General features: G+C 41.7%; 9 protein-coding genes across 9 annotated transcripts; 6 read left to right on the top strand and 3 right to left on the bottom strand.

Moving 5' to 3' along the window:
* Positions 1 to 1,049: 1,049 nt before the first annotated feature.
* SPO74 (Spo74p) lies at positions 1,050 to 2,042 on the top strand (the record flags this gene model as incomplete). The annotated part of the gene is made up of 1 exon (XM_003682087.1): positions 1,050 to 2,042. One exon carries the CDS (start codon positions 1,050 to 1,052, stop codon positions 2,040 to 2,042), a length of 993 nt encoding a protein of 330 aa, XP_003682135.1.
* A 111-nt stretch (positions 2,043 to 2,153) lies between these two features.
* On the top strand, positions 2,154 to 3,701 carry RLF2 (Rlf2p; the record flags this gene model as incomplete). The annotated part of the gene is made up of 1 exon (XM_003682086.1): positions 2,154 to 3,701. One exon carries the CDS (start codon positions 2,154 to 2,156, stop codon positions 3,699 to 3,701), a length of 1,548 nt encoding a protein of 515 aa, XP_003682134.1.
* Positions 3,702 to 3,918: 217 nt separating this feature from the next.
* MCM4 (MCM DNA helicase complex subunit MCM4) lies at positions 3,919 to 6,693 on the top strand (the record flags this gene model as incomplete). The annotated part of the gene is made up of 1 exon (XM_003682085.1): positions 3,919 to 6,693. The coding sequence occupies one exon, from the start codon at positions 3,919 to 3,921 to the stop codon at positions 6,691 to 6,693; it is 2,775 nt and encodes a 924-aa protein (XP_003682133.1).
* A 404-nt stretch (positions 6,694 to 7,097) lies between these two features.
* ATP20 (F1F0 ATP synthase subunit g) lies at positions 7,098 to 7,460 on the top strand (the record flags this gene model as incomplete). Its single annotated transcript, XM_003682084.1, has 1 exon — positions 7,098 to 7,460. One exon carries the CDS (start codon positions 7,098 to 7,100, stop codon positions 7,458 to 7,460), a length of 363 nt encoding a protein of 120 aa, XP_003682132.1.
* A 219-nt stretch (positions 7,461 to 7,679) lies between these two features.
* ROK1 (RNA-dependent ATPase ROK1) lies at positions 7,680 to 9,335 on the bottom strand (the record flags this gene model as incomplete). The annotated part of the gene is made up of 1 exon (XM_003682083.1): positions 7,680 to 9,335. One exon carries the CDS (start codon positions 9,333 to 9,335, stop codon positions 7,680 to 7,682), a length of 1,656 nt encoding a protein of 551 aa, XP_003682131.1.
* A 212-nt stretch (positions 9,336 to 9,547) lies between these two features.
* NUP49 (FG-nucleoporin NUP49) lies at positions 9,548 to 10,813 on the bottom strand (the record flags this gene model as incomplete). Its single annotated transcript, XM_003682082.1, has 1 exon — positions 9,548 to 10,813. The coding sequence occupies one exon, from the start codon at positions 10,811 to 10,813 to the stop codon at positions 9,548 to 9,550; it is 1,266 nt and encodes a 421-aa protein (XP_003682130.1).
* Positions 10,814 to 11,381: 568 nt separating this feature from the next.
* XRN1 (chromatin-binding exonuclease XRN1) lies at positions 11,382 to 15,797 on the top strand (the record flags this gene model as incomplete). The annotated part of the gene is made up of 1 exon (XM_003682081.1): positions 11,382 to 15,797. One exon carries the CDS (start codon positions 11,382 to 11,384, stop codon positions 15,795 to 15,797), a length of 4,416 nt encoding a protein of 1,471 aa, XP_003682129.1.
* A 58-nt stretch (positions 15,798 to 15,855) lies between these two features.
* On the bottom strand, positions 15,856 to 16,668 carry BUD13 (Bud13p; the record flags this gene model as incomplete). The annotated part of the gene is made up of 1 exon (XM_003682080.1): positions 15,856 to 16,668. The coding sequence occupies one exon, from the start codon at positions 16,666 to 16,668 to the stop codon at positions 15,856 to 15,858; it is 813 nt and encodes a 270-aa protein (XP_003682128.1).
* Positions 16,669 to 16,887: 219 nt separating this feature from the next.
* Positions 16,888 to 17,871, top strand: SAE2 (ssDNA endodeoxyribonuclease SAE2; the record flags this gene model as incomplete). The annotated part of the gene is made up of 1 exon (XM_003682079.1): positions 16,888 to 17,871. One exon carries the CDS (start codon positions 16,888 to 16,890, stop codon positions 17,869 to 17,871), a length of 984 nt encoding a protein of 327 aa, XP_003682127.1.
* Positions 17,872 to 17,886: the final 15 nt, after the last annotated feature.

Raw genomic sequence — 17,886 nt, 5'->3', positions numbered from 1 at the left:
TCATGATATTTCAAGGCACAAAGAAGTCGTATGAAAGAGTTAATCGTAGTTTGTGTTGCAGCTGAAACAATATTATCTAGTCGATACTATTCAAGAAAATTGAGGCATCGCTGCATGGATCCGACAGCCACGCTGTATGGAAATTTTTAGTTGAAAATGTCGCTAACAAACCATATCCTACCTAGTAAAAAGAAGACAATGGTATTTCATCATTGAGATCGTTTTATGTGTGTCTTAAATCAAAATACAGTTTATGGGCAACATATGGAAGAATTTCGAGCTGTGCGAAGGATGGGCAAATGAAACCCAAAGTTCAAGCTGCACAGTAGCCAAGAAGAACGCAAATCCCGCGCGCGCTAGTTTGTTTCGAAAGGTTGATGGTGGACTTTCAGCTATACCTTCTCAAATGTTAGAGAACATGCACGATTGAGATGTAGGATTATTTACATATCTGTAATATTGGTTGGAAGCATATACCTTTTTTTAGATGCTGCTGCTCGAGTTTTTCGGAAAGCCTAGCGCCTTCCAAAGAGCCCTGTTTTAGTATGGCTGGGGCTGTTATTCCCAACTACCTTCAAGTGCTCTGATTATCTCTTAAAGTATCAGTCCTATTTTGTTCATAACAGCGTAATGACAGTAAAGTCTAAGTATGAAGATTTGCAAGTCTAGTTGGTAAACCCAATTGTGATTCAACAGCTTCCAAATCAAGGTACGTCCTAAAAAATACTCAGTTCTTCAAGAGTTTCCTTTGTACCTGCCACTTGGACGGATGGTGCTTATTGGAGTTAAAATTACAGCGCGGCGAATCCCGCTCTTAACGACACAAACGCATTTGAATAGTAGAAGACCATTGGTATAGTCAGGTATGGATTTGGAAGAAGCTGTCAGGCGGTTTGAAGCAGTTCATTTGCATAGGGACCACGACGACGAATTGGCTCGGTTTCAAAACGAAAATTACCATTTGAAGTTGGCGCTTAACGAAAAAGAATCAAGAGTTGAGGAAATTGCTTCATAGAGGAATCTATCCCGAATCGCAGCTCGATTCTTCTATGTATATGGGCTCGAACAAGTCCGAGGCTGATCTGGACGTTGTGACTCATTTCTCGGGGTCTCCTTACAAGGGGAAACGAACAGATTCTAAGGCTACAGAGAGTTCTTTGGCCACTACGACCATGTCTACTGTGAAGGCAGAGCAGCAAGCATTCAAGAAGAGTGTGATTCCTTTTTTGGAACTTATGATTGGTGCTTTGCAGATGAATAGTGTTCTCAAGAAGGAGACAGATGAGCTGGCGGCTAATTTCGAAAAGTTTAAAGAGTTACCTCAGGATCCAGATCTGCTCACAACAGTGCTTGACGATGTGCTTTATTATACCAGACAGACCAGTGCGATCCTTAATCGCGAGTTGAAGTTTAAACAATTGTCCCAAAGGTTAGAGTACCTGTTTTCTATCTTTCTCGACCCAACAGAGTACGATATGAATCCTCAGGAGCATATCGAGTATTTGAGAGAAGAAATTACAGATACATTGCTCAAGATTTTCCACCACAAGAGATTGCCACCAAACTGCATCCCAAGAGGAAAACCGTCGCCATTGGATTTTGAAGATAATTACGAGCTCGATAGATGTGCAAAGAATGGTGATACACCTTTCCCAAGAGGCGAAGAATACAAGATCAAGAGTATTGAGGAAGGTTTCGATATCTGTGCAAACGCCATGAATCAGGCATTCGGTGATAAGAAAGAACTGAGACAACATGATTCCACAATGCTCAGCCCAAGAGGTCGATTCATGGTAAAGCGTACCAACACTCACAAGGAGAAACGCAGATTGAGAGAGAACAAGGAATGTCTCGAATTCATGCCTATCGGATATGATGATAACGTGCTAAATGCAAAGACTCCACAACGACATACGCAAAAATCTGCTCCCAATGATTATGATTTTACTCCCAAGGCTAACGACGAGAATGATTCTTTGCAGATGTTTTTTCAAGAACAAGCTAGTTACTACGATTTGACCGCTGGTAGGTCTCGCAAATAAAGCTTAACTATATATTCTAATGATTATACCGTGCCTGACGCGTGAAAAGTTTCGCGTCAAAAAGATAGATCGACTTTCTTTCAATGAGTACAACTATCAATTGGATCGCAGATGAATGGAGAAGGGCAGGGCATCGTATCGTTCTTCCAAGAGAAACCACCGATGGAGCAGACCATTTTGATCGATTTAGAAGGTTCCAATAAAGAGGTCGGATCGGAAAATGCAGAAAGCCAGGATGACAAGACTAAGAAACGGGAACTGGCTGCACGCAAGAGGGAAGAGATTAGGAAGGAGAAGGAATTGAAGAAGCTGCAAAGAGAAGAGGAGAAGCGCAAGCGAGATTTACAACGAGAAGAAGAGAAACGTAAGCGAGATTTACAAAGAGAAGAGGAGAAACGTCAACGAGATCTTCGTAAGCGACAAAAGGAGATCGAGAGGAAAGAGGCTAAACAGCAGAAGGAGCAAGAGAAGAGGGAGAAAGAGGAAGAGAAGCAACGAAAAGAGCAAGAGAAGAAGATCAAGGAAGAGAGGGCACAGTCTCGAATTGGGAATTTTTTCAAGAAAATTAGCGATTCAGGTAAGCAATCGAACGTCAAATCTGACTACGAGAAATACTTTTTACCCTTTTACGCCAAGGATGGTGTCAAACTGCCACAAGTTGATAACTGTGCCTTGGAACAGAGGAGAAAGGATATCGATGAGTCGCTGCAATCTCATGCTTTTGATGATAATTTAAAGGACTGGTTAAGTAGTAAATCGGTTAAGAGAAGTCATCCAATTGCCTTTACTGCAGTTTCGCTCCTGCAACAGATGACAGCAAAGGAAAAAGAGGATCAAGAGTTACAATCTTTGCTAAAGTTGATTCCACAGAAATATATCAAGTTTTATGAAAATGTAAGACCTCCTTACATCGGAACTTATTCAAAGGATGTGATTTTACCTGTTGATAATCCGTTTTCTACTGAGGAAACTGATTACAATTACGACTACGATTCTGATCTGGAGTGGATTAATGAAGAAGATGAGGAGGGTGAGCAAGGTGGAGTAGATAACTTAGAAAGTGGTGAAGACGAGGATGATGAAGAAGATGAAGAGGCAAGTGAGGGCGAATTCGATGGATTTTTAGACACAGAGGAAGGACCAGATGGTGTAAATGGGAAAAGAAAATTCTTGGGGCCATTAATACCTACCGTGTGTCTCAGAAGTAACGTTGATTCTCTAGACGAAGATGATAGGAAATATTACGAAGCTGTCAAGGTCGAAATTTTGATAGAACAGCAATCGTTCCCAATAGATCCCAACGCTCCAATAATTCGGTCTCAATCAATAAGTGCTCTGAAGAGATTATCGGAACGTGAGCAGGAGGCTGAATCGGCTTCAAGCAGCCCATCTGTTTCTCCGGAAAAGAAGAAGGCAAGGACTTTAATAACAGAAGGTATCCATCTCTTAAAACTCTTTGACGAGATTCACGATAGCACTTTTTCCCTGGGAACAGTCACAGAAATAGCACAGAAGAATCTTCCTCAATACAGCAAGCAGACGATAAAAAATACTGTGAAAGAATACGCTTTAAGAGGTTCAGGAAAAGGAGATTCGGGACGTAAATGGGCGATAAGAGACATGAAGCATTGGGAAGATCTCCGATCAAGCATAGGGTAGTAAGTAGATCTCGTAATTGCATTTCGACCTTCTGGTTCATGTCATTAAATATAGACGACAACTAATTTCACGATCGATCATTTAAAGCTCAGTATGTAATTTCTTCGCATCTTCGTGCTCCATCGCGTCAAGAGGCGAGATTATTCAAAACTCATCATGACTACATCAGATCTCTCACAGGGCTACAACAGAGCGTACATCACGGAAGGACCTGAGAATGTCTGATCAACCAAGCTCTCCAGTTAGAGGGAACTTTGATTCTAGTTCTTCGCCTGCTCCTGTTCCAGATTCCAATCCTCCGCAAGCATCGTCACCAGCGCTATTCTATAATACTTCGTCGTCTCAGCCAGATACATACGAGCGAGATAGTGCCTCACAACATCGCAGGACAGTCCAGGCAGCACCAGAATCTTCACCTTTCTTCTATCCCTCATCTCAGCATGAAAGGTCCGACGGATTGGGCTCTCAGGCAAGAGATCGAAGAGCAGGTCAATCGACGACACCAGGAAGGAACTTGGGCTCCGATCTGAGGAGTGACAGAGCTGGTCCCATGTCCTCTTCGTCTTTTGGAGGCCGCTCTTCGAACCACACTTACATGAGAAGGAATGATATCCATGCTTCAGACCTATCTTCGCCTCGCAGAATAGTCGATTTTGATTCTCGTTCCGGACTTCCCACATCCTCCTCGTCTGCTTTGCCCTCTGAGGCGACCGAACCGCTAAGGATCATTTGGGGTACTAACGTTAGTATCCAAGAATGTGCAAATGATTTCCGAAGCTTTTTGATGTCCTTCAAGTACAAATATCGTAAGATCCTGGATGAAAGAGAGGTCTTTGTGAACACCACTACCGACGAGGAATTGTACTATATCAAGCAAATGAATGAAATGCGTGAGCTTGGCAGTTCGAATTTGAATTTAGACGCTAGGAATCTCTTAGCATACAAGCAGACAGAGGGTCTATACTACCAGCTCCTGAATTATCCACAGGAAGTCATTTCAATTATGGATCAAACTATAAAGGACTGTATGGTATCACTAGTTGTTGATAACCAGTTAGAGTACGATTTAGATGATATTGAGACCAGATTTTACAAAGTAAGACCATATAATGTGGAAACCGTCAGAGGAATGCGAGAGCTTAATCCCAATGATCTTGATAAGTTGATCAGTTTGAAAGGTCTTGTCTTAAGAAGCACCCCAGTGATACCTGATATGAAAGTGGCTTTTTTCAAGTGCAACGTTTGTGACCATACCATGGCTGTTGAAATCGATAGAGGAGTTATTCAAGAGCCTGCAAGATGTGAAAGGGTGGACTGTAATGAACCTAATTCCATGTCTTTAGTGCACAATCGCTGCTCTTTCGCTGATAAACAAGTGATCAAACTACAGGAGACGCCAGATCTGGTGCCAGACGGTCAAACACCCCATTCAGTTTCTCTATGTGTGTACGACGAGTTAGTGGATTCGTGCCGTGCAGGTGATAGAATTGAAGTTACAGGGACATTCCGGTCGGTCCCTATCAGGGCCAATCCTAGACAACGAGTATTGAAGTCACTTTACAAGACATATGTTGACGTTGTTCATGTGAAGAAAGTCTCAAATAAACGATTGGACGTTGACACTTCTACAGTCGAACAAGAACTTATGCAAAACAAACTTAATCATACCGATATTCAAGAAGTTAGGAGGATAACAGAGCAGGACATCACCAAAATCAAAGAAGTTGCGATGAGGGATGATCTTTATGAATTACTCGCACGTTCAATCGCCCCAAGTATATACGAATTGGACGATGTCAAAAAGGGAATACTGCTTCAATTGTTTGGTGGTGCTAACAAGAAATTTACCAAGGGTGGGAGATATAGAGGCGATATCAACATCTTATTATGTGGTGATCCTGCAACATCAAAATCCCAAATTTTACAATACGTCCATAAGATTGCTCCTCGTGGTGTTTACACTTCTGGTAAAGGTTCTTCTGCTGTTGGTTTGACAGCATATATCACTAGAGATGTTGATACCAAACAACTTGTACTGGAAAGTGGTGCCTTGGTTCTATCTGATGGTGGTGTTTGTTGTATTGATGAATTCGACAAAATGAGTGACTCCACTAGATCTGTGTTGCACGAAGTCATGGAACAACAGACAATTTCGATTGCTAAAGCTGGTATCATCACAACTTTGAACGCTAGAGCATCCATCCTAGCCAGTGCAAATCCCATAGGATCTCGTTATAATCCCAACTTGCCCGTGACTGAAAATATTGACCTTCCACCGCCACTACTGTCGAGGTTCGATCTCGTTTATTTGGTTCTTGATAAAGTTGATGAAAAAACTGATAGGGAACTTGCCAAGCATTTAACCAGCCTCTACATTCAAGATAAACCGCAACACGTCGCTACTGATGATGTGTTAGCTGTCGAATTTTTGACTACTTACATCAATTACGCCAAGGATAATATTCATCCAGTCATCACCGAAGGCGCAAAGACAGAACTCGTGAGGGCATACGTTGGCATGCGCAAAATTGGTGATGATTCAAGGTCAGATGAAAAGAGAATTACCGCCACTACGAGACAGTTAGAGAGTATGATTCGTCTGGCGGAAGCCCACGCCAAGATGAGACTTTCGCAAGAAGTAAAAGTTGAAGACGTACAGGAAGCCGTGAGGTTAATTAGATCAGCAATCAAGGACTATGCCACAGATCCCAAGACTGGTAAGATAGACATGAATCTGGTTCAAACTGGGAAATCGGTTATTCAACGAAAGCTAGAAGAAGATTTGGTGAGAGAAGTACTAAGGATCCTCTCAGATCACACTTCAGATTCCATGAGCTTCAACGAGCTGATCAAGCAGATCAATGAGCACTCGCAGGACAGAGTTGACTCCTCGGACATATCGGATGCGCTTTCACGACTACAACAAGAAGACAAAGTGATAGTTCTCGGAGAAGGTGTACGCAGATCTATTCGTCTCAACAGCCGCGTTTAGTCCATAACTTTGAGTCGACTGAAAGTGTCAGAGGCTGAGACTCTGTCGCCCGATTTCGTTGCCGCAGATAAAAATCAGCCAAAGGTGCCCGCAACTACAAAGAAAATTTACGACACTCATTCGACTCACTAGCCCATAATTACAGTGAATTATGTGTCTAGTAGCCACTATTACACGGACTCTATCCTTGCTTTAGTATTCTTTATTACTCTTTAACGCTATTTACTCCCAAAATGCCGGCCTCTGATTGGTCGCGAGCATGATACCTCTTGACGACAGCCTTTAGTTAGCATCTCGAGCAGCTAGAAAGATTCTTCAAAAGTCTTGATGATGAAGAAGGCTCCTGCTAGTGTTGCATTGCGTTGTGGAGTAAGTCAAATAGGCCAAAAACCAGGCAATTGATCATGTTGGGCAGAATTCAGGCATTTACCACCGGTTTAGTCTCTAAAACCACCTCTTTTGCAACCAAGACCATTTACTACGGTAAAGTCGGTGCCGAACTATCAAAGCAAGTCTACTTGAAAGAGGGTTTGCAACCACCATCTATTGCAGATTTCAAGAAAGTGTACTCTCAGCTATATAAGAAATCCTTGCACTATGCTGTGAAGCCAAAGGAAGTTGTGGAAATTGTCAAGACTTTATCCAAAAATGACGCTTTGAGATATGGTGCTTTCGCTGTTCAAATCGTTGGTTTCTACTCTATTGGTGAAGTTATTGGTAGAAGACACCTTGTCGGTTACAAGAACTACCAGCCTAGCCACCATTAGTGACTAGTAATGAGCTCCTGCATTTTTCTCTTTTTATGCGTTACGATCAACTGTTCAACTTATCATCATCGAGCCTTCGACTTCATAACGCGTATTGATTGAGTTTGTTTTACCAGTTCGAACAATTAACGGTTTTCCGACTTCTGTTATATTCTTTTCTATAATTATATATGCATTTATATATAACTCGATGCCACTTGTCAATATCAAATTGAAGCCTTATTCTTCATCTTGTTTCCTCTTTTTAGACGCTTCAACCATATCCCGCTTACGCTTCCTCTTTAATCTCTCCACTTTAGGTACTGTACTAATTTGCTTTCTATCAATATGTGCTTTACCGTGCTTGATCTTATCCTTTTCCCTTCTAGTAATCTTTGAGAACTTGTCCATCCACTCGGCCACTTCGCAACCGCTTTGCTTCATCACATTGATGATGGGTTTGATTGCCAAAGAATCTAGGTTTGTGTAAAAAGTGACTGCTTTCCCTGAGCGGCCCCCTCTACCAGTTCTACCGATTCTGTGCACGTAAGCTTGTGCCGTCCTTGGCACGTCATAGTTTATGACAAGATTGACACCTTTGAAATCAACACCACGGGCAAGAACGTCGGTACAGATTAAACACCACAATTCGCCACTCTTAAAAGATTCGATAATCTTTTCTCTCTGAATTTGGGTTCTCTCTGCATGAATGACGTCCACATTTAATCCATCGTACATCAGTTCATGGTACAGAGCCTTGGCTCTGGTAATGGATTCCAAGAAAATGATAACTGGTGGACGAAACTCACCTTCCTGAACCAATTGCCTTATGGCAATTAGTTTCCCTTCTTCATTACCACAGTAAATTACATCTTGCTTGATGTTGGCATTTGCTGCATCTTTATGACCGATGATGACTCTTACGGGATCCATCATAATGCTATTAGCGATTTCTTCTACATTAGAAGGTATAGTTGCGGAAAACATTGATTTACGCAGTTTTGGGTTGTTACAGGAGCTCAATATATCATCTGTCTGTTCAACGAACGTTTTGTCGAAAAGCTTATCAGCTTCATCAAAGATAATGTGTTTCACTCCTGATAGATCTAAAGCTTCATTTTTCACCACGTCTATTAATCTCAAGGGAGTAGTAACTAATATGTCGTATTTCTTATCGCTCACCGCCTTGTTTTTAAGCTTGGCATTAAGAGATTTTGACAGCAAGGCAACTTGTAATGGTCTTTTCCTATCCAAAAAAACCTTCTGAGCCAATTTGGAACATTCTATGAAAATCTGATTCGCCAGTTCCTTAGTTGGTGATATAATTAGGCCTTTTAGACCATTGGAATCTTTACCATCAGAGATGATTAGCTGCAGTAAAGGTATTAGAAAGGCCAAGGTCTTACCAGAACCCGTTGGAGCACATGCCACGATATCGCGATTGTTAAGAGCCAGCGGAATACCTTCAGATTGGATGGGAGTTGGTTCAGTGAAATGATTTTCAATCAAATTATTCAGCAGACGTTTATCAAATTGAAATCGTGTTATAAGATCTTCAAAAGATCCGATCGGCAATGGTATATCTTCACCAGTAACATTTGATTTATAGGATTTACGCAAAGCCATGGCTTCTTCAGCGTTGGAGATTTTTGGTTGACCAATCTCATTCTCAACTAATGAATGCACTTGATTTTCAAAGGATTCTTCCTCAGTTTTCTTCGAATCTTCTACTTTTTTCACTATTCTCTTATTGTGGAAAAAGTCAAGTTCTTTAGAGAGGTTTTTATCGTCCTCTTTGTTCTTATTCTCTACCATGCTAAAATCCACATCTTTGCAAACTTTTTTGTCGTTTTTCTTAACGTTAGCTCCCCTTGAAAGGACTCTAAAGATATCCATTGATAAATATTATACTTTAATGCTATAAGGACTCGAAATTGCAGTCTTTACCAAGTCTTGTACAATACATTATCTTCAAGCTTTTGAATATTTCAAGCTCATCGCATGGCAAATTTTCGTTGCGAAAAAACTTGTCCGGATCAACCAGGTAGTATCCGGACACTTGCAATAGTGATACAATAGTCTATTCAATGGCAAGTGTATGGACGTTCTTAGCTCCTTATATAATTCTCTGCGGTGAGTTCTTTCACTCTTTGGTGTATCTGTGCGACCCTCTCGGCTGTGTCCATGAAGAGGCTGAATTCTTCGATCACGGTGGAAACCACCGCATTTATTCCTGTCTTGATGGCGAAAATATCGAGATATTCAGATGACTCATCTCCTTTAGTGAGCCAACTAGAGTTTGGATGGGCACCGAGTACATCAGTGTCAATGCCATTAACAGCGCTCTCAATATCAGATAGGACGCGGAAGTAGTCATCTAGTTTATCTTGATACAGTTGAATTCTGTGATGGAAGAACTTGTCGAGCTCTATCGATGAGATCTTGCTGCCAGGCGTGAGTAATTGTTGTAATATCATCGAAAAAGTTTGTGTATCGGCTATACTTTGATCTGTGATCTCTTTTATGGAGGAAATCTTCTTGAGGTCTTCCGTCAGTGACTGGCTTGCCAGAGATTCGGTCTTGAGCAGGTAGGCGATATCACGCGGGATGGAATCGATTAGCTCTTTGTGTTCTGATGTGTCAGCTTTTAAATGTTGAGAGATTTGTACCTGCCTTTGTATGTACTGATCCAACTGTTCAATCTCCTGACGTAACTGAGGTGGGAGATCAATTATCTTGGTCATAGGCGTTATACCTAACTGCCCAATAGACTGCAATGCGGACTGTTGCTGTACTGGTTGCTGGGACCCAAACAGCGAACCTCCCACAGCTGGCCCCGCGGCACTGGTGTTTCCGAACAATGAGCTACCAGCTGGTTTAGAGCCAAAAAGCCCTCCGCTGGTACCTGAATTACCGAAGAGGCCTCCCTGGTTCGTTGTAGTATTGTTTTGACCAAATAAAGAAGAAGTAGCAGTATTTCCAGATGGCTTGGAGCCGAACAATCCGCCCCCGGTTGTCCCTGTACCGGTGTTTCCACTTCCAAACAGACCACCAGTATTGGTATTAGTACCGCTGTTCCCAAACAGACCGGTATTTGTACTAGTTTGTTGCGGTTGTTGTTGGCCAAACGAAAGTCCTGTTCCTGTGTCTGTGCCCGCCGGTTTACTACCAAACAATCCGCCCTTATTCTCATTCGCATTTTGACTTCCTCCAAACGAGAATCCAGTACCACTACCGGCATTGGTACTAGTCGTTCCCGTGTTTTGACCAAAACTGAATCCAGTACCACCTGTATTGGTCGGTTTCTGTCCAAACAAACCTGTGGAACTGGGTGTCCCAGCACCTGCAGACGAAGCCTTATTGAAACTAAACATTTACAGAGCTTAAAACTCTCAATGGCCCACTAACCTACTTCGATGAGTGTCCTTAGCTGGTGTTGATCAGCTAGAATAGCTACAAGTTAAAGCTGAAAAGCTTTCCTCACCTCGTGATGTGTGATTTGTAACTAAATGATCCTTTTACGCCTGTTTAACCCTTCGAAAGCTGGTCAAACTAGTCCACTACCTCTGTGCCATCATATTTGGACTGAGCTGCAGGCTCAATGCTCTTCTAGTATTATTATAAGACCAATTACGGCTGAGATCTTCTTTTGTTACCCGTTTTACTTTTTGAGAATCAAGTTCGCGGTGGCGCGTCTCTTGGACAAGAGTTGTACTAACACACCAAGTTTCTTCCAGCTGAAAGCGGTTAAAGAGTTCAATTACTCAGAATTGTCCTGTTTTAAGTGATTAAAGTTGGCGGATTTGCTAGCAGTTCGCGATAATTTGTGGTTTTCTCACTGTTGTTGCTAGAAAAAAGCCATTGTTGTGGGGATCATTGTGGGGAACAAAATTATACTCCCTTTGGTATTGTATTATAGAAGATTTATTGTTTTGAAGCACAATGGGTATTCCAAAATTCTTTAGGTACATCTCTGAAAGATGGCCTTTAATTTTACAACTTATCGAGGGAAGCCAGATACCCGAGTTTGATAATCTTTATTTGGATATGAATTCGATTCTGCATAACTGTACACATGGAAATGATGACGATGTGACGAAGAGAATGACAGAGGAAGAGGTGTTTGCCAAGATTTATGCGTATATTGACCATCTGTTCCATACCATAAAGCCTAAGAAAGTGTTCTATATGGCAATTGACGGTGTGGCACCTCGTGCTAAGATGAATCAACAGAGAGCGCGTAGATTTAGAACCGCAATGGATGCAGAGAAGGCCTTTGAAAAGGCCGTGGCCAATGGTGAAGAGATTCCGAAGGGTGAACCGTTTGATTCTAACTCTATTACTCCAGGTACAGAGTTTATGGCTAAATTGACAAAGAATTTACAGTATTTCATTCATGACAAAATTACAAACGATTCGAAGTGGAGAGATATAGATGTCATATTTTCCGGTCACGAAGTGCCCGGTGAAGGTGAACACAAGATAATGGATTTCATCAGAAATTTGAGAGCCCAGAAAGATTTTGATTCCAACACAAGACATTGTATCTATGGGTTGGATGCGGATCTTATCATGTTAGGGTTATCCGTTCACGATCCTCATTTTGCATTATTAAGAGAAGAAGTCGTTTTTGGTAGAAGATCAAGCACCGCTAAGAGCTTGGAAAATCAAAATTTCTACTTGCTGCATATATCGATCCTTAGGGAATACATGCAATTGGAGTTTCAAGAGATTGCTGATGAATTACAGTTTGATTACGATTTTGAACGTATCTTGGATGATTTTATCTTGGTCATGTTTGTCATCGGTAATGATTTTCTGCCAAACTTGCCAGACTTACACCTGAATAAAGGTGCTTTCCCCGTTTTATTACAAACTTTCAAAGAAGCATTGTTACATGTTGACGGTTATATTAACGAACATGGTCAGATCAATTTGGAAAGATTAGGTGTTTGGCTCGAATATTTATCCAAATTTGAACAGATGAATTTCGAACGTTCAGATGTCGATGTCGATTGGTTTAATCAGCAATTGGAAAACATCTCTTTAGAAGGTGAGAAAGAAAGAGCTCGTACGGGTAAAAAACTGCTACTAAAACAACAAAAGAAAATTGTCGGTTTGGTCAAACCTTGGGTGATTGACGTGATGTCTCAACGATTCCATCCAAATCTTGCTGAAGAAGATGTACCAACTTTAAGTCTGGATGACGATCGTATTACAGAGAACTTGGAGTTCCTGAAAGAGTTCGCCTTCCAATTGGGGCTATTTGTTACCCATTCTCGATCAAAGGATACGTATTCTTTGAAAGTGGACGTTGATGCGATTAACCCAGAAGAAACCGATGAAGAATTTGAACAACGTCAAAAATCAATACGGAAAACCTTAAAAAGATATCAGCAGGCTATCCTCGTTGAGGACCAAGAAGAGCTTGACAATGAAAGGGAAGTCTACGACGAGAGATTTGCACAATGGAAAGACAAATACTATAAGGATAAACTGGGTTTCAGCTTCAACGAAACAGAAAAACTCACGAAGTTATGCCAGAACTACGTTGAAGGTTTGCAATGGGTGTTGTATTATTATTATAGGGGTTGTCAGTCATGGGGTTGGTACTACCGTCATCACTACTCTCCTCGTATTTCTGACTTGAAACTTGGTTTAGACCAGGTGATTTCTTTTGAGAAGGGCCATCCATTCACGCCATTCCAGCAATTAATGGCTGTTCTACCAGAGAGATCCAAAAACTTGATTCCAACTGCTTTGAGACCACTAATGTTCAATGAAAACTCTCCTATTCGTGATTTCTATCCAAAGGAGGTTGATTTGGATAAAAATGGCAAGACTGCTGATTGGGAAGCAGTTGTATTGCTATCATTTGTCGACGAACATAGATTGATAGATGCCATGGCTCCTTACTTGCCCAGACTCTCTCCGGAAGAGAAAGTAAGAAATGGGGTCGGAAAAGACTTGATATACTATTTCAACCCTCAAGTTGACGTTCTTTACAAGAGTCCCTTGAGTGGTATCTTCTCAGATATTGAGCATGATCACTGTGTTGAAAGAGAGTTCACTCCTCCACAAATCGAAGAATCTCAATTTCGTTATGGTTTGTTGCCTGGCGCTAAGGTCGGTCCAAACCTTTTGGCCGGTTTTCCAAGTTTAGAAACTGTTCCTTTCCGAGGAGAATTAGCATATAACGAAACATGGGTTTTCCAACAGCCATCCAAGCAACAGTCTATGGTTCTCAATGTTCAAAATATCTATGAGGAGAACAACGTGACATTAGAGGACTTGAGTAAACGTTTTCTGAACAAAGTCGTTTACACAAGATGGCCATTTCTAAGAGAATCAAAATTGGTATCTATTACTGACGGACATAAAGTTTATGAGAAATCTGAAGCCTCGAACGCCAAAATTGTGATTAGGCCTGCAGATGACTCAGAGGTTAAACTGTTTAAGTCTTTGAAGTCTTCCACAGTCAGAAATTATTCCAAGGATAAGGCAGTGTCTTTGAAAAAAGTAAATGCCATAGTAAAAGTTTTGCCTGTTACTGATCTAGCGAGAAATGCGAGGGGTGCATTCGTCAAAATGTTTAGTTCTGAACCTGAATACTACCCGTTGCAACTCATGGTAGATTCAGTTGCGAATGAGGATGAAAGATTCATTGAGAGAGAGCCTGCTCCGATCGATCAGGAGTTTCCTCAAGGTTCGCATGTCATTTTCCTCGGTGATTACGCCTATGGTGGGGAAGCCATAATTGATGGTTTCAGTACTAGCACCAGACTCAAGTTAACTGTGAAGAAGGCATCATCTAGATCGGAACCCACTATTGGTAAGGAAAGAGCAAAGATCGATAATTCTTTAGTCAAGTACTTCCCATCTTTTGTTGTGTCGAAAAGGTTACAACTACATCCACTGTTTTTGTCTAAGATTACTGCCAAATTTTTAGTTGCAAACTCTTCTGGAAGGCACACCAATGTTGGTATTCCAATCAAATTCGAAGCTCGTCATGAAAAAGTACTTGGATATGCGAGACGGAATCCCAGGGGTTGGGAGTTTTCCTCTTTGGCTATTCAGTTGATTGAGGATTACAGAAGGACGTTTCATGATTTCTTCACAAGACTTTCTCAGACTCGCAGTAATATTCCTTCTATTGGGGAACTGTATCCAGAGCTCACGAATGATAAATCAGACCGGATTCTGGAGGATGTCAAGAAATGGCTAAAGACGGCCACAGAGAAGTTTGTTAAAGTCTCTTTGGAAAGTGACTCTTTGACGAAGGTTTCTATGCAGGCTGTCGAAGAACATATTTTAACATATTCTTCATATCTGGATAAGGTGGAGAAAAAGCAGTTGGCTAAAGTGCCATGCGATGCTGTGCTTGACCCCAAGACTTCATTTGCCATGCTACGCGGACAGAAATTTGATTTGGGTGATCGTGTTGTTTATGTTCAAGATTCTGGGAAAGTGCCACTGTTCTCTAAAGGTACAGTCGTTGGTTACACAACTCTTGGGTCGAGATTATCCATTCAAGTCCTCTTCGATAATGAGATTGTTGCTGCTAACAAGTTTGGCGGCAGATTGAGAACCAATCGTGGTCTAGGTCTTGATGCTTCATTCCTATTGAATATTACCAACAGACAATTCATTTACCATTCGAAGGCTTCAAAGGAAGCCACCGAGCAAAAGAAAACAATTAAGGGCTCCACTGCTGCTCAGAGAGCGAGAGTTGTGGATATTAAGAAACAAAGAGCTCACGATCTTTTGACTCATATCAAGAAACCTGACGGCGAAAATTCCACAAAGCCTAAGTTGAAAAAAGCTGAGCCTAAAACTAAAGATCAAAAGCCTGCCGTTTCAAACTTGGAAAATATCCCGGCAAGTGGGCCCAATGCGGGTGGTGCCAATACTATGTCTGCCAATACACTGTACAACGCGGTGGTGAACCAATATTCAAATGGTGGTTTTTACCCTCAGAACGTGGCACCATCGGGATCCCAACCAAATGGTGGCTTACCGTACCACTTACCACCGGGTTTTGTTCAACAGCCCTTCGTCCCAATGCAGCCACCGTATGCTAACCCAATTCATCCCATGAACGGACAACCACCTTTCCCTTTTCCTTTACCAAACCAAGCCCATCAAGAGCCTCCAAAGGTTGATGAAAAGGCAACTAACGGCTTGAGAAATGCTGTTAAAGGTAAGAATGTCAGAAAAAACATGAGCAATCAAAGAAGCGAAGGTCGGACGACTGACCGCCGTCCTGATGGTCACAAAAGCATGGGAAGTCATTCCAGAGGTGAGGATTCTAAAAAGCAAGAGCCAAAAGATTCGAAACCTGCCGCAGCTGAAAATTGAACTTTCAGTCATTATTATATATATTGTATATATTTTACATCTCGGCGCTGCAGAGCTATCACTCATCTTCTTGTAATGTGTAGTTTTGCACTCGTTTCTCATTCAATTCATCCTGCTTGGCGAACCATTTTTTCTCAAAACCGTTCGATCTGTCTACACCATCCCATCTGTACCCTGGTGATATATCAAATCGATTCTCTGGGCACAATTTATCGTAAAGCCTTCTTCCCAAAAAAGACCTTGGTACAACCACTGAGTCTCCTTTGCCCTTAAAGAGACCTTCGGGATCTTCGGATGCCAGTGTATCGTGTCTCTCTACCACAGGTACTTCGCTCAATGAGTGCTCCTTCATGTACAGTTGAATTTCCCCCATGTTTATCTCTTGCATTTTCTTATTCTTAAGGCGTTCTCGTAAATCTTCTGCTTCCCGCTCCTGATCCAAGTGCTCCTGGTAATTCTCGATCTTACGACCTCTTTCATCTCTGTAGACAGTCTTTGAATTCTTTACGCTTCTTGAACTGAGTTCCTTATCTCGGGCTTCTTTGGCCTTAGTCTGCTCTTCCACTTGTGCCGCTGTTTGTAAACCAGCATGTGCTCCGGATGATAATTTAGTCACATTTAAAGTTCCCAACCCACTAGTGGTAACTTCATCGGTATCTAAATTCTTCCATAATTTCTTGTTGCTGTCCCTTCGAGGTAAAACTGAGACGTTGGAGTCTTTAGAATTATTTACGAAAACAGTCTGAGAGCTCTCCTTAATGATCACGGAGCTGCTAGAATTCGAGCTGGTCTTCTTCTTATCCTTCCCTTTGCCCTTCTTTTTGGATGAGCCAGAACCATAAACATCGCTCAGATAGCTGTGTAATGACATTGAAATACCATCCACCTTTAGGCCTTTCTTTATGATAGTCAACAAGATCTAATGGTTCCTCGTACCTCTATGATTTATTATTCGAATATGAGCTTACGGCTGAACTAAGTGGTAATATACGCGCATCGCGTAAACTTTTATCTACATCGACTTAATACGACTTCAGCAGACATCGCGGTTAATGATTAGAAGACTGCTGGTACATGGCTAGCGTCTGCTATGGTACTACGATCAAAGCTGGAGGTTTTATTGGAGCTTGATTTGAAGGAATTGCTGGCAGTTCAGAGCGATGTTACTAGACTAATCGAAGAGAAAGTATTACAACTGCAACTAGAGGTAGGACTGAAATCTGAGGGTTTAGATGACAAGGAGAATGTTCAAGAATTGGAGAGTGACACAGATGATTATTTGCTGACTCAGTTTGATCAAACAGCTAGAGATAAGCTTTTGAAGAATGGGAATGTTAAGTTAGAAGAACCGACTAGACTCGAGCCGAATAATAAAGGGCCCGATTTGAGCTCACCATTGAGGGGAACCCAAAGCCTGCCGGACTCTCTGAGGTCGATAGAGGAAGATCTTCAGCTGTTTCCGCCGAAGGATAATGTCGAGCCCAATTTCGAGGTATGCAGGAACGTACTCCAATCCATTAATACATTGAAATCAGAAAATTCACCGAGAAAAGGTGATAGAAGGAAAAGAACGTGTTTAGAAAGTCCTGCAAAGAGACTGAAACCTCTCGTCTCGCTAAATGTAAATCCGATAACTAACAAGGCCTGGATCTTGGAAGATTTCCGAGCTAATGAAGATGAGGAATTCATTAAAAGAGGCCGCAAGAGATTGGCATCTTTAAAGCTGAGTAGATTTTATAGAGCTGGTGGGCGACCACCTGAAGTTGGTGCCGAACATGAAGAGGACTTGTCTGACAACACTTGTGAGTTCGAAAATTTGAGACAAAGGTCAAAGTCTCCACCAGGTTTTGGAAGACTCGATTTCCCCACTACTCAGGAAAGAGTCGACGACAAGAAGAAGTCGCAGGAGATTATATACAAAAAGACTAAGCACAGATTTTTGGAGGCGACTTGCGACAAGATTCCTCCACAAGAAAGGCAGTTCATATTCAAGAGTAGCTATTTGAACCAGGTAGTAGAGAATGGGACGTTCACTTGGGATGACGAAAATTTGCAAATTTTTTATAGAAGATAGTTTGGAATATTCTCT

This window comes from Torulaspora delbrueckii, chromosome 6 (genome assembly GCF_000243375.1).
Source record: "Torulaspora delbrueckii CBS 1146 chromosome 6, complete genome".
Lineage (NCBI taxonomy): Eukaryota > Fungi > Ascomycota > Saccharomycetes > Saccharomycetales > Saccharomycetaceae > Torulaspora > Torulaspora delbrueckii.
The sequence above is the reverse complement of the archived record's forward strand: the minus strand, read 5'-3'. Positions and strand labels throughout refer to the sequence as shown.